Genomic DNA, 13,206 nt, shown 5'->3' with positions numbered 1-13,206 from the left:
AGCAGCTGCCTAACAACTACCATGGAGACCCAACTGGTTTACTGGGACCGATAGGCTTCACTGGATCACAAAGGGAACTAGAAATCATTGCCTGCATTGCAATGACTCTCAGTGCCATTCAACTGTGCTGGTGTAGATTCTCAGTCATCCAGGACATGGTAAGCAGGGTACAACGAGATAAACTAGCTTTAAACAGAGGAGGAGGTTTCAGATTTCAACATTCTAAAACCTATAATGGAGCCAGATACCCAGTCAGTTTCGCTCTAATCAACATCGTCATTCATGTGAACAAAACGTCTCGTTTGTAAACCAGGAAAACAAAGACCCTAACGACTCTCCATTGTGAGGAGAGTGAGTGTAATCTGCATGTGAATCTAGTTTACAAAACTTCTCAGTTTGAAAGCTTGGAACTCCATACTCTGTTTACTGAGTTGAGAAAGCGTCTGGAATGGGAAGCGAAACATCTTCAGCTACATAATAGAAGTCCAGTGATTTATTTATTTATTTACTTTTTTGTTTTTAAATAATTGCTTTTATCAGTTTTTTGGATATTTGAAGTAATACATGTTTGTGGTGTGTTTGCAGCTGTGGTATTTTTTATTTACTTGTCTTGAGTGGTAGAACATCCACCTTTCTAGAAGATTACTTACAGAATACACAAAAAACCCCAAAAACTTTCACCTTCAAATCTTTACAAAGTATATTTGCACAATATTTAATAACGTTTTACAGGAGATGTGTATGAAAGAATGAAATGAATCTATGAAGATAGATAAAAATATAATTAAAAAATCTCATTACTTAAATTTCTTTTGTAGCAAATAACTACCATAGATGGGGAGGAACTCTGTTCAATTCAATTCAGTTCAAAAGTGCTACAGAATAGCTTTAACCATTACTGTAAACAGATATATGTGTGGGTTTTTAGGAAAATGTATCTAGCCTTAATTTTTTCCAATTATTGGAAATTTTTTTCCTAAAGGTCATCCAGGCTTGGCTCGTGCATCATTATCTCTGTGTTACATTGAGAGCTTGCTCATTATGACAGGATAAAAGGGAGACAACAGTGGGATCTCACCATAATGAAGCTAAGTGCTACTTATTTCTTGTCTATTATTTTCCAGTTCTTTGTGCTGCTTTTCAGCTGTCTCCAATTTGTCCTAGCTTTTTCTCCCTTCGCACTCTTTGTCTTATTTAACAGCACCTGTCAATCTGTTAATGCATCTAGGTAATACCCGCTTTTGTACCTTGTCTGTCTTGCCTTTCTTGGCTTCTCATGTTCTTTTTTTCCCCTCTCTCAAACATAGCTCTTTCCTTACCGTGTTCTGAGTCCTCCGCCATTATTTAGTAATGATTTGGCCTCTCCCTTTCCTGTCACCCCCTTCTTTTCCGTTTGCCATGTACCTCTTTCCTTCACCCTTTCCTCTAATGAATCCAATCATTTCTAAGTCACACCTTAAAGTGCTAGCATGTATGTGTGAGTGGACCCTTCATTTGTCAAAGGCACATACAGATGTGATTCAAACTTGATACATATGTTGGCCCTTAACCATGAACCTGAGGGGGTTAATTGAGTAATGGCATTTGTGGGACAGGGAGAAGCAGCTTGGACTGAGAATAAGATTGAAACCCAGCAAGAAGGAGATGACAAGAATGAGCACAGTTTAAGGGTTAGAAGAAGATAGATAGGTGAGAGCATATGAAAGGAGAAGCAGGATGTAGCTAGGGAGAAAGGGGTTAATTGCTTGAGTGAATAAAATGTACGATAGGGGGAGGATGGTAATTAAAGAACTGTGGAAGAGAGAGTAAAATAAAGACAAATGTGGGGTTAATAGTAAAAGTGTATGAGAAGGGCATGAGGTGACAGCCTAACTGTGAGGTGTGGAGGACTGATTTTAAATGAAAGAGAAAGAGTTAAATAAAGGATTGAAATGAAACAAAGGTGGAAGTGAAAGGGTTAATGATGAGAATAATAAAGGAGAAAGCCTGTAGTGTTCATGGATCTTGGCTCTTAATTAAGAAAAACACATCTGCACCTGGGTCCCTCCAAGAATAAGTGGATGAATGGCACCCTGTGAAATTGTGTGCGTGTGTGACTAATTTTTGTTATGAAGTCTGCCTCATTAAGAATTCATTGTAATGATGGCTTATCAAATAAATGCCTGATAAATTATAACTTAATGATAAAGTTTCTAAGAACTCCATTATAAGCTATTTTGTGGTCAGGCTGTATAAATAAAACTTTTAGGCTTTTGGTTCTCCTGGTTTTTCTGTTTTCTGTTACGTCTACATTTAATGTGAAACAGTGGTAGGGCAGCCGTCTTGGGACCAGAAAGTCACAGGTTTGATTCCCAGCCATGCCCATATGTTTCAGTAAGCAAGACACCTAATCCCTTACTGCTCCCCGGGTGCTTGAGTAGCTGCTGAATGCTCCACTGCATCTCACTTGTGTAATGGGTCAAATGTGGAGAACAATCTTCATTATAGTATGTGTACATACAACATATAGCACTTACTTAATGTGGTTGTATGGGTTTGTATTAGCAAAAAACAAAAAAAAACAAAACACAAGAAGAGATCATTATGTGCTCACTGTCTAGGAAAATGCAGTCTTAAGAACTGCTAAGACACAGTGAAAAAATGATTTAATGAGTTAATTTCGGACAAGGAAATCCAATTTGTGTTTAGTGTGTTAAAAAATAATTTATTATTTAAGTTATATTTACACTGGTTAGAAAAGATTTATAAATGTATTGGGCGTAATTCAAGCTTACACGGAACATCTCAGTCAACCAAAATTTTAGAACAAAATAAATTCATTTAGATTAAGTTTCAATGAGACCAGTCAGTGGATGGGATTGTAACCACATAGATGTATATATTGTGCAAATATGGCTTAAAATCTCTGTAATTGGACCCTATAAGACTCATTCTTGTTAGAGTCCAAAAGCAATAAGGTATATGCATCTAGATTTAACAGTTTAAACACCTAAACTTTGACACATTAGTTATTGAGGGTATTGTCTTTTATTTTGTTTTTGCTGACAGAAGCCCCCAGTTCTTTAAAAAGTCTTTGAAATCTACTGTAGATTAAAAACTAATCTGAGGCTACATCTATAGATTTTTGCAACTGTGCTTTTGGCACTCTTAATCTGTTTTCAGGAGGATTGCCCCTTATGCTCACATCATCTAATGTCAAGATGGATTTGATTTGTGGCACTGAATAGATGATAACATCTGTTTTTCAGACTGATGTAATCACTGTTGGATGAGCCTCTCTCTTCACCTCAATGTTCAATGTTAGAAGGAACACTTCTCATGGTAAATTCCTCTTAAATGTAAACCAGTTTAATGCAAGTACAGTATGTGCGTTTTGAAAAGATTTATTTTGTGTGTGTATATGTGTTCTCATTACACACCCACACACTTAAACTGACCAGCAGTTAGTAGAAAGATTTAAATCCTTTGACAGAGTAATGTGCTGGGCACTGAGAGCTTAATAAAGAGTGAACCTGTCCCTGAATGTTTGAGTGATGATAACAGGCTCATTTAATTGCCTAACCCCTTTGCACACATACACTCAAACACACTCAAATACACACAGAGATCATCAGCTGTGTGAGGAGGCATCACATAATTTCTGTCATTCACCTTGAGTAGGTGGTGGTAAGACATCCTGATGGAGGGGTGAGAGAAATGTAATCTAGGATTAAGTGTTAGTGTGAGGAATTCACCTAAAGCTAAATAGAGGTCAGAGGCATTTGCATTTCCTTTTCCAAACTTTCACAAGTTAAACAAAATGACAAAAGTTGCAAGTTACAAAATTGCCATTTTTAAATTTACAGATGGTAATTTGCATATCACCTCACCTCCACAAGGATGCACCACGGCTCATCCCTGTATATACGTATGTGTATATATATATATATATATATATATAGGCAGAGATAGAACGACTGTATATACTGTGACTTCCGTGGCTCTACAATCTCTGCATAAATCTCATTTTTTCTCTCTGACATACCTACTTTGAAACAAAATGTCACCTTCATTTAATCACACTCAGGTATTCAGATAGGAAGAAGCATGCACTGAGCTCACTGCACAAGTAGAGCCCAGAGCAGGGAAGAACACTGTACAGTTTTGGCTGCGCCCAAGTTTTAATGTTGGTTGTTGGGTAAATGAAAGGATATTCAGGATTTTCCAGCTGCCTCTTGAATGCAGTATGTATTTGTGAGGTTGTTAGAGAGAAGCCCTCACATTACCTTTACTGATGAGAAGGAGGAGGAGAAAAAGTGAGTATAAAAACCTCAGAGTTTGGAGATGTTGAGCTCACTCAGAAGCCTCTGTATAACCACTGCCTTCACATTCATCAGTCTGAGTAGAGAGCAATGTGACAACCTGTTGGCATGTTGGGAGAGAATCACACTGAGACTCATAAAAAGAACAAACAAAAAAAACCAAACAAATTAAGGCTGCAGAGTGATCGACTCACAGTGATGAGACACATAAACTCCAGTATGATTGTGTGTGTGGCCACATTATAGGAATAGACTCTTGTGGCTTCTGTCTCACATATCTTCTAAGAATATAGACTAAGAAGTTGCTTTGATATGAAATAACTAAATCCTTTGGTGGAATGTGTTGATTTTAAAAGGTGTCAAGAAATTGTTGTTGAAAAATTATTTATTTGTGGACTTGTTTTCCTTTTCGCCAAAACAAATAAATGGCTCTTTATCAGATGTCAGCCTTCAAAGGTTTAACTCCGTAATACTGAAAGTAGACTCTTATGAATGGATAAGGTATAAGTCTTCCATATCAGAAAAGCAAATGTCTATTTTCATTGTGTCTTTGTCACACATTTAGCGGTCCATGATTAACACTGAAATACAAAGAATTAAGAAATGTATACTTCGATTACTTGTATTATTATATCTGCATGTGTAAATGACATTAATCCAGATTTAGGCCTCTGGGCTGTCACTTCTTAAAGTTTTGACTGGTTAATCTTCTGATAACATCCATCAAATGACTGTGTTTCAACAAGTGTGAAGTGGTGATTGAAGGTACGTGACAGCATGATGTGTATATCCCATAATCTGACACAACAAATCCTTCTTAAAAGAACACTCAGACACTTGTTACGTGAAGAGTCAATTGATGTTTGAAAGATAAAAAAAAAAAAAAGGATAAAGAGAATAAGGCTGGATGAATGAGTTATCAGGGGATGCTAAAGGTGTGGATTTAACTTTGACACTGATTTGAGCATTGAAACTTTGGAATAGCTTTAAGCATAGTGCCATATAGAAAATATAAAGTCTGTAAATCTTTAACATTTTAGATGTTAGTGTGAATGTTCACAATACCAAACTTTTATTTTTCTGCTGCAATTTTACACTTTGATGGGCAATGACACAGCCTGCATTTTCTTTCTGTGTATTTTTAAAATTAAACATTAGGGCAGTATATTTTAAGCTGGTGATGACTGTTGCTTTCAACAGTTAGGATCACAAAGAAGTGGTGGCAGATTGCTGATTAAATTAGTAAGTAACCTGACGCCAGACCTAAATTAAGGTTATTTTCACAGCACTCGCTGCAAATAAAAGCTCAATGGTGCTGTGGTCTGAAAACAACTTGAAGATTCTGACGTGTTGGAACTCTGGAGTAATGTCAAATGATAATGGAAGGATGAGATCTTGAACTCACATTTATACTTATTATTTATTTTGAATTTTAGTAATTTTGCAAACACAATTTAACATTCATAAGGTAATTATTATTAGTGTCAAAAAGCTGATTGATAAGAGCTCATTTAGCTTCTTTCATTCAGCTTGATCTACTGTTTTTTTATTTGTTTTTAGGCTTTCTTAATTACGAGTGCTGTCATCTGGCCTGCTAATGGTATAGATCATAGAAAATATGGACAGAATGTGTCCATCTGTGCCATCATTTCTCTGTAATGCTCTTCCATATGGTCAAGTGTGGTCTATTCACCGCATCAGGGAGATAGAAGTGGATCCTTAACAAATATGCACCAACAATCCACACATAGACATAAATTCATAGTTTATGTAAGAAAACAGACATGCACAGTCCTACTCCTATAGATGCAAACAAGAACACACACCTTCAAGATTGAAAAACAGGAGTTGTCATTTTTAGCTGTGTTACAGACACCAGTTGTCTGAAATTCATTGAGTCACTAAACAATTGAACTGATTGTACTAATGAAGCCTATTTTATTTTGACAACTAAAATGCTTGTATTTGGTCTGAATGTATTTGAATGTAAGTCTCAGTTGTCAACTTCTAACAGTGGCACCCATGGCTTTATGTCTGGGTTTCTCATTTTGCATAATATTTCTATCTCCATTCATCTTTTTCTTCTGGTCTGTTTTGTCTGGATTTCTCATGCTCTAGAGAGAGATAAGGTGACTGGAGATCAATAGAGAGTGAGCACACACATTCACACAAAACCACACAGACGTGCACCTACTTCAGACTTGAAACTGCTGAGCAGGTGAATTTCATTCATTCATATTCTCCAAACAGGGACAACACCATTCCAATTATCGATTACAGAGATGATGGATCAATTGCAGTTGCAAAGCCAGAGTGTGTCTGTTTGTGTGTGTAGATGTTTTTGTCCTTGTCCTTCAGTATGGCAAATCTGTAAATGCTTTTATAATTCACAGTATGTAGAGTACTTTAAGTATAGTATATTTTCTAGTTTGTAATCAAATCTTAAGCTTCTCGTTTTCTTTATTGGAGATGTTTAAACAGTACAAGAGAACAGAACGAGCCAGAAGGGACATAAAACACTAAGGAATAAAATAGTTAGATGAAACAGAATATCGAGTTTCAGAGAGTGAGTGTGGGTGTATCAGATTTATGTCTTAATCAATAAGCTCTTTGTTTCATTGTGGGTTTATCCAATGGAGCAAAGTGCAGGAACATGATGATTTACATCAACTGATTTGTAAGGCACCACCAGAACTCAGAAGGGAGAGGGCCACTGCTGACCAGAGAAGCTGTGAAGAAGATGGCAAAGCAGTGGTAGAGACTGGAACAAACCCATCTGAGACCAGGCAATATAGAAGAGGCAGGGGAGTGTGTTGGTCTAAGCAAGAATATCTTCTGATGAAACATAAAAAAGACTAACTTGTAGGCTTGTATGATCTGCCTGGGGGTGAATTTAGATTTTTTTTGTGAACTGCACAGTTGTTTTTAAAGTCATGACTATAAAACTATAACTTTAATACTATTATTTCCCATGCTAGCATCAGAAATTGTTTGCTCCAGTAACTAACCATCTCTTTGTGGTAGATCCATGTAGTGAATCATGGCATGCAACAAACCATGCCTTTCAGTAACTTTGGCACGACATTGAAGGGGCAGGGAGGGTAAGACTGTGGTGAGTTAAATAGGCTCACCTCTCCTGCTGAGGGGAGCACAGTAGTTCGACAGCTCGGTTAATTTACAAAGGCTAATGATTTAAACATTCTGCATACACAACAAGGTTTGGAGCCATTACATATTTTCTTTTTTAAACTTTGAGTTGGAAGCAAGTTCAGGTAGAAGAATATTGTTAAGCTTTGTCTTTATTTTTCTTATAACTGGCAGGAAACAGTTCATCTGTTATTGTATGAAATAAGTAGATGATTTTTAATAACTCTTAAGGCCAGAGTTCTGTACTTGTGTGGGTGGAGTGGTAGTTTCTTTGATACACTTCAGATGCAGTTTTTGATGAACAGAGCTAGGTGGTGCTGTCAGCTCATCCTCTGTTGGTGTGTGTGTTTGTGTGTGTGTGTTTGTGTGTATTTCAGAGTGATTAGACTTGATTTCTTTCTTGTTGCATCAGAGTAAGAGCTCTGTGATATTAGACATGAAAACAAAATCATTTATTGTTGTTTTCAGATCATCAGTGTTTATTAATAGCTGTCTTTTGTTATATAAGGGACATTACAAAATTCAGAAATGGCACATATGTCAGTAAATTCACATATTTGCAATAAGAACATTTGTATTTTTCAGATTTCTTCTCATTCCTTTCTACATAACACATTCAGAATTAACTGAATAAGTTGCAACCAGTATGTAAAACAAACAAACAAAAAAAAAAAAAACTGATAACTTCTTATTCTCAGACATGCCCATGCACTTTTATAGGCAGACAAGTGTTGTCATGTCTGCTTCTGATGTTTAATCTATGGTGATGAAGTGGTCACTGTCAAGAATATAGCTGACTCTGTAAGATGCCAGAGTACTCACACATAAACATACCCTCTTGAATGTCATAGATTTTTTTCACGGTAAGTGGTCCTGAGTGGAAATCAAAGGTCGGTGGTGTACAGATAGCTTAAGCATATTTAATTAAAGATTGTTTTTGTGTGTGTGTGGTTGTGTATGTGTGAGAGAATGATCATGCACTGACTGTGAACTATGTATATGCTCAGTGAATGGATCTGAATGTAGAATTTTATTGATCCACTCTCAAGTAATCAATCAAGCCATAATTGACCTGAATAAAAAGCACATCACTTGGAAAAAGATGGTAATCTATCTGCACTTGTGTATATTTTGTTATGCACTTAAATTTTAAATTGCTATGGGTCAACCAGTATTAATTTTTATGTTCTTTTTTGATTTTTGAAAATATACACTATCTCAGCAGCAATTCAAAGCACACTTTTGAAAATGCTGAGTGTAGATAATAACAGTAACACTGTGTGTGTGCCACATATGGTTTGCAGCTGACGAAACACATTTCTTTTTCCAAATGAGGAAGAAGTTTCCAATCTTAACCAGACAGTAACCACACACAACATGGTTAAAGTTCTCAGACTAACACCTGCAGAACCCACATTAGTCAGCATGACTCACAGTGACATGCTAGGGGTTATTTTCACTTTGTTAGGTTACCACATAAGCATGCACAGTTAGGTGTGGCTTTCCTTATCTTTTTGCAGTTGTTTTTCTCCATGATATAAGCAGGATTTTAGAGTATCCATTAGCTTTTGAAAGTAGTAGTGTTTTCTTTGCTTCTTTAGCCAGCTAGTAGTTGGGAAGGTAGTCTTTAGGCATCTCAAGATTCAATTTAGTTACAATTAAGAGAGCTGTGATGTGATTGTGGAACAATTATCAATGCATCTTGATTCATCCATAATTACATTTCAACTGCAGTACAAAACTGGTTTTATTCAAGATTATAGGAGCTAAATTAACAAAAAGGGTCAAATGGCTGAGGACAGTGAGTTGCATTGGATTCTGTGGCAATTGATATCCACATGTCACATTAGAGCTCCTTTTTTCAGTGTTTCCATGACGGTTTGGTCCTGTTGTAGTGTGGGAGTAGCCAAGTTAGTATCATCATCTTGTAATGTGGCTCCAAACTGCAAAACATATTGCACAACCTATTAAATATATATATATATATATATATATATATGAGAAACTCAAAGTTACCTTTGATTAATGGATTGGACACAAAGTAAATTATTGTTTTGGTGAGAAAAAAAGAAATGATGCCACTTGCCACTTCTTCACTTCTTCAGAAGTACACTATAATCATCAAAACTCCCTTCCAACCCATCCCTCCACACCATCAGCAAAAAAGAGTTCAAGCTAACAAATGGATAAAGGCATTTTTACATCAGCTTGTCAGCAGGATGATCAAAGTAAAATTTGTGTTTTGACAGAAGGCTAAAATTGAAAAAAGGAGGAAAATAACAGAATTTTATCTTTAAATCTGTCGAGGTTGTTGACAAACTAGCTAAAAGTAAGGTTAAAACTGGTATATTTGAGAACACACATTCATCACAGTCAAAACTGACATATATAACAACATATCTGAGAATTTCTATCAGCATGACGGTTCTCAACAAGCATTTTTCCTGTCTTATTCAAATTTGGTGGGTTTATAGCTGGGAATCTGAGTGAACAGAGTGTTAAATTTAGAGGCACTTCAGTAGAGAGTGTTCTTATTTTAGATATACTTTTGTATTCTGTGAAATATGGTTAAAACTAGGGTGGAGTGAGATAATGCCATCAAAAGCACTCTGACATCATCTGTGACCTCACAGATAATATTACACCTATTTGTGACCTCATAATGAAATTGTGACCTTTCAGTCAAGCATCAGCTCATTAGTTTTGGAAAGATGAGCACTGACAGGATGTTACCTATATAGGCTGTTGTTAATAAATGTACCTGGTACTGATTTATAATAACATTACATATCATTCTAAATTTAATATAAAAGTCCATGGCTGACATGTTATGCTATAAACTAGCTGCTGAAGAAAATGTCTCCAACGTTTTAAGTGAAAGGCACAGAGAGAAGTGCAGAGAATGGGTATTGTGTAGGTCTTCATTTTGTTGAAAATGGACACATCTTTGCTTTAGCACTTGACACAGTGACATGCAGGTAATCTTGAGTTTTAGGCTTGCTTTTTGCTTTTACTTTCTGACATTGCAAAGGTTTTTTCAACTTCAGCAGATTTGTCACTCCCTCATTATTGTCATTACAGTTACCTCTCAGTTCGTCTCTTACGGTCTTTTTGCCCATTTCTCTTTTTTTGTTTTCACTTTGTTCATTCTTACCTTTTTTGTTTCACACTTCAATCTTCCGTGCGTGCTCAAACTGCACTGTCACTTTGTTTGGCAGGTCTTTGAGTCCTGTTGAAAAGAAAAGAAGCAAAGTTCTCCTCTGTTTTATCTGGTTGTCTGTCCTTTCTTATCAACTCTGCTTTGTACAAGACTTGGCAATGCTCTTGATTTTGTCTGCAGATTTTTCCAAGTCAATTTTTACATGGTCTTTTTAAGAATATTAGAGATACTGTATTCATTTAAAGCTACTACTGCAAAGTCATAATACTGGGCAAAAAAAAAAAAACCCACAAAAAAACAAAAATCAAAGTAATAAACAAAAATTATCATATCATTGTTGAATGTGTCCTTAAATAAAAAAAATTGAAAGCAAAATTTGTTAACTGCTTCCAACCACCCGAATGCATTTGGTTATCTATGAAAGACGAGCTGTCTGGATGGTGAAGTCTGACAGTTTTGATCTACTGGTACAAATTTATGTTCAGATTTTTGAGTAAAGTATGCATGTGAAAAGATGAGGTTAAGGTTGAAACTGTAAATTTTCCCGTCTGGAAGAAATTCTGCAGTAGTCACATGTTTGTAAATGCAGAGCTATGTCTTGAGCTTTCCACCATATTTGTTTACCTACACAGACAATGGCTAGTCTAATGTAGAACAGTCACACAAGTCTAGCTTCTATGGGGTTTTTGGTGGATTCTGCCAAGTTCTTTGTATACATGGAGTGTAGACCCACAATTCAGAATTGCATATCTGTTTAACTACTGCAGTAAACTGCACCATTTTATATAGTTCAGGTTAACCTTTTTACGTTTGATTTCATACTTTGCTATGAGTAGCTTTATTGGGATATAAATAATATCTGCAATTAAAATGCACTATATTCACTATATATAATGAAATATATATATGCACTATATATCTTGTTTTGTTTCTGTGCAGTTGCCATCTTTGCACCTGGCTTGTAGACAAGAGTTAAATAAGACCTATTTGAGGTTTTCACTGAAACAACGAGTCAAAATTGAAGAAAAGCTTTACTATTTTTGTCAAATGAAAATTACCCTAGTTGCATCACTGAATCAGTCTTTCATATTTCAAGAGTAAACAAAATATTCTTATTACATCAGTCACTATATATAAGTAAAGAAATAAGACAGGAAAGCCAGTAGGGGAATTTAAAAGGTACAAGACAAAAAAAATGATGTATGATTATTTTAATAAAAACAAAAAACAGCCTTTATGTAAAGAAAGCTCAGACAAGTCAGATGAGGTTTGTTATGAAAGGAGAGATGGAACAGGACAATGAGAGAAATCTGTGTTAGACAGATGGAAGTGGGGAGGGTGACAGAACATGGATGTGTGAGAATCTGAGAGAATAGCTGGTGAGATATGGATGAGAACATGGCGAGAAAGGTGCGATATTGTGTAACTTGATACTATTCTGCTCCCTGCCTGGTGAAGCTATGTTGAACAGAAAGTGTACATATGTGGTATATATACTCACCGACCATTTTATTTGGTACACCTTGCTAGTACCAGGTTGGACTCCGTTTTACCTTTTGAACGACCTTAATACTTTGAGGCATAGATTCAATGAGGTGTTGGATACATACCTAAAAGGTTTTGGTTCATGTTAACATGATAGCATCACACAGGTGCTGTCAGGTGTGAGCTGCACATCCACTATGCAAATCTCCTGTTCCACTACATCCCAACTGGGTTGGGATGATCGACTGGATTGAGATCTGATGACTGGAGGCTGTTTGTGTCCAGAGAATGAGACTCATCAGTGCGGGCAATATTTTTCAAATCTCTTGTCAAATTTTGGTGATCCTGTGTGAATTATAGCCTCAGTTTCTTCACCAAGATACCTAAATGCATTGTGTTACTATCATGTAATTGGCTGATTAGCTATTTATGGTAACAAGCATTTAAACAGGTGTACTTAGTAAAGTAGTGAGTGAATATTTACATAATCAGTCTGGTAGTTTGGCTTTTTAGGAAACCCCCCCCCAGAAAAAGTACTTGTTTTGTGCCTATTAGGGGTTTAGTAGTAATCTAAATATAATTTTAAATAATCTTTTTTAGTTATGTCCCTCCCTTCAAACAAACAAACAAAAAAAAAAAAGCAACCATATCTTTTTTTCTGGAGAACAGACAGCTAACAAATGGCAGTGTAGTCACTCGTGAGAGGAAAGTATGTTTTACACTTGTGGGTTCCAGTCCTGCAGGAAGCCTCTGGCTTTGCTGGCAAAGTCTCCTTTCTTTGCTCTTGATCACTATAGGCACAGCATACAAATGTATCTATAAACACACACATGTACACACACAGATCTATTCAGGTTTTAGATGGAGGCCCCTGGAACTCTGTTGACACTCTCTGTGCTATGCTAGGCTAAACGCAGACTCAGTGCAATACTCAATAGACAGGGATTCCACTATATAACATGGTAAAGAGCTGGCAGATTGTCACACACATGCAAAAGGGACATGGATGGAGTCGGTTGTTAATCCGTACTAGAAACACTCTCTACCACCGTAATGCTGGGCACCCTGGATGTCCTCTATAGTGTTCTCATCCAGAAGGTAACACCCAAGTTG

At 36.4% G+C, this 13,206-nt stretch overlaps 1 protein-coding gene across 5 annotated transcripts in view; it reads left to right on the top strand.

Annotated features, from left to right (window-relative positions):
• pard3bb (par-3 family cell polarity regulator beta b) overlaps positions 1-13,206 on the top strand; it is a 171,026-nt gene that overhangs the window by 20,112 nt on the left and 137,708 nt on the right. Inside the window, exon 1 of one of the 5 annotated variants that reach the window (XM_037975991.1) lies at positions 3,201-3,321. The exons of 3 other annotated variants lie outside the window; for them this stretch is intronic. In XM_037975991.1, coding sequence (XP_037831919.1) covers positions 3,298-3,321 — 24 coding nt within the window. In that variant the 5' untranslated portion in view covers positions 3,201-3,297. Of the gene's footprint in view, positions 1-3,200; positions 3,322-13,062; positions 13,192-13,206 lie in introns of those variants that run through there. One more of the 5 variants, XM_017420740.3, reaches the window with a different exon arrangement.

Source organism: Kryptolebias marmoratus, linkage group LG6, assembly GCF_001649575.2.
Source record: "Kryptolebias marmoratus isolate JLee-2015 linkage group LG6, ASM164957v2, whole genome shotgun sequence".
Taxonomy (NCBI): Eukaryota; Metazoa; Chordata; class Actinopteri; order Cyprinodontiformes; family Rivulidae; genus Kryptolebias; species Kryptolebias marmoratus.
This window is presented reverse-complemented; position numbering and strand designations above follow the sequence as displayed.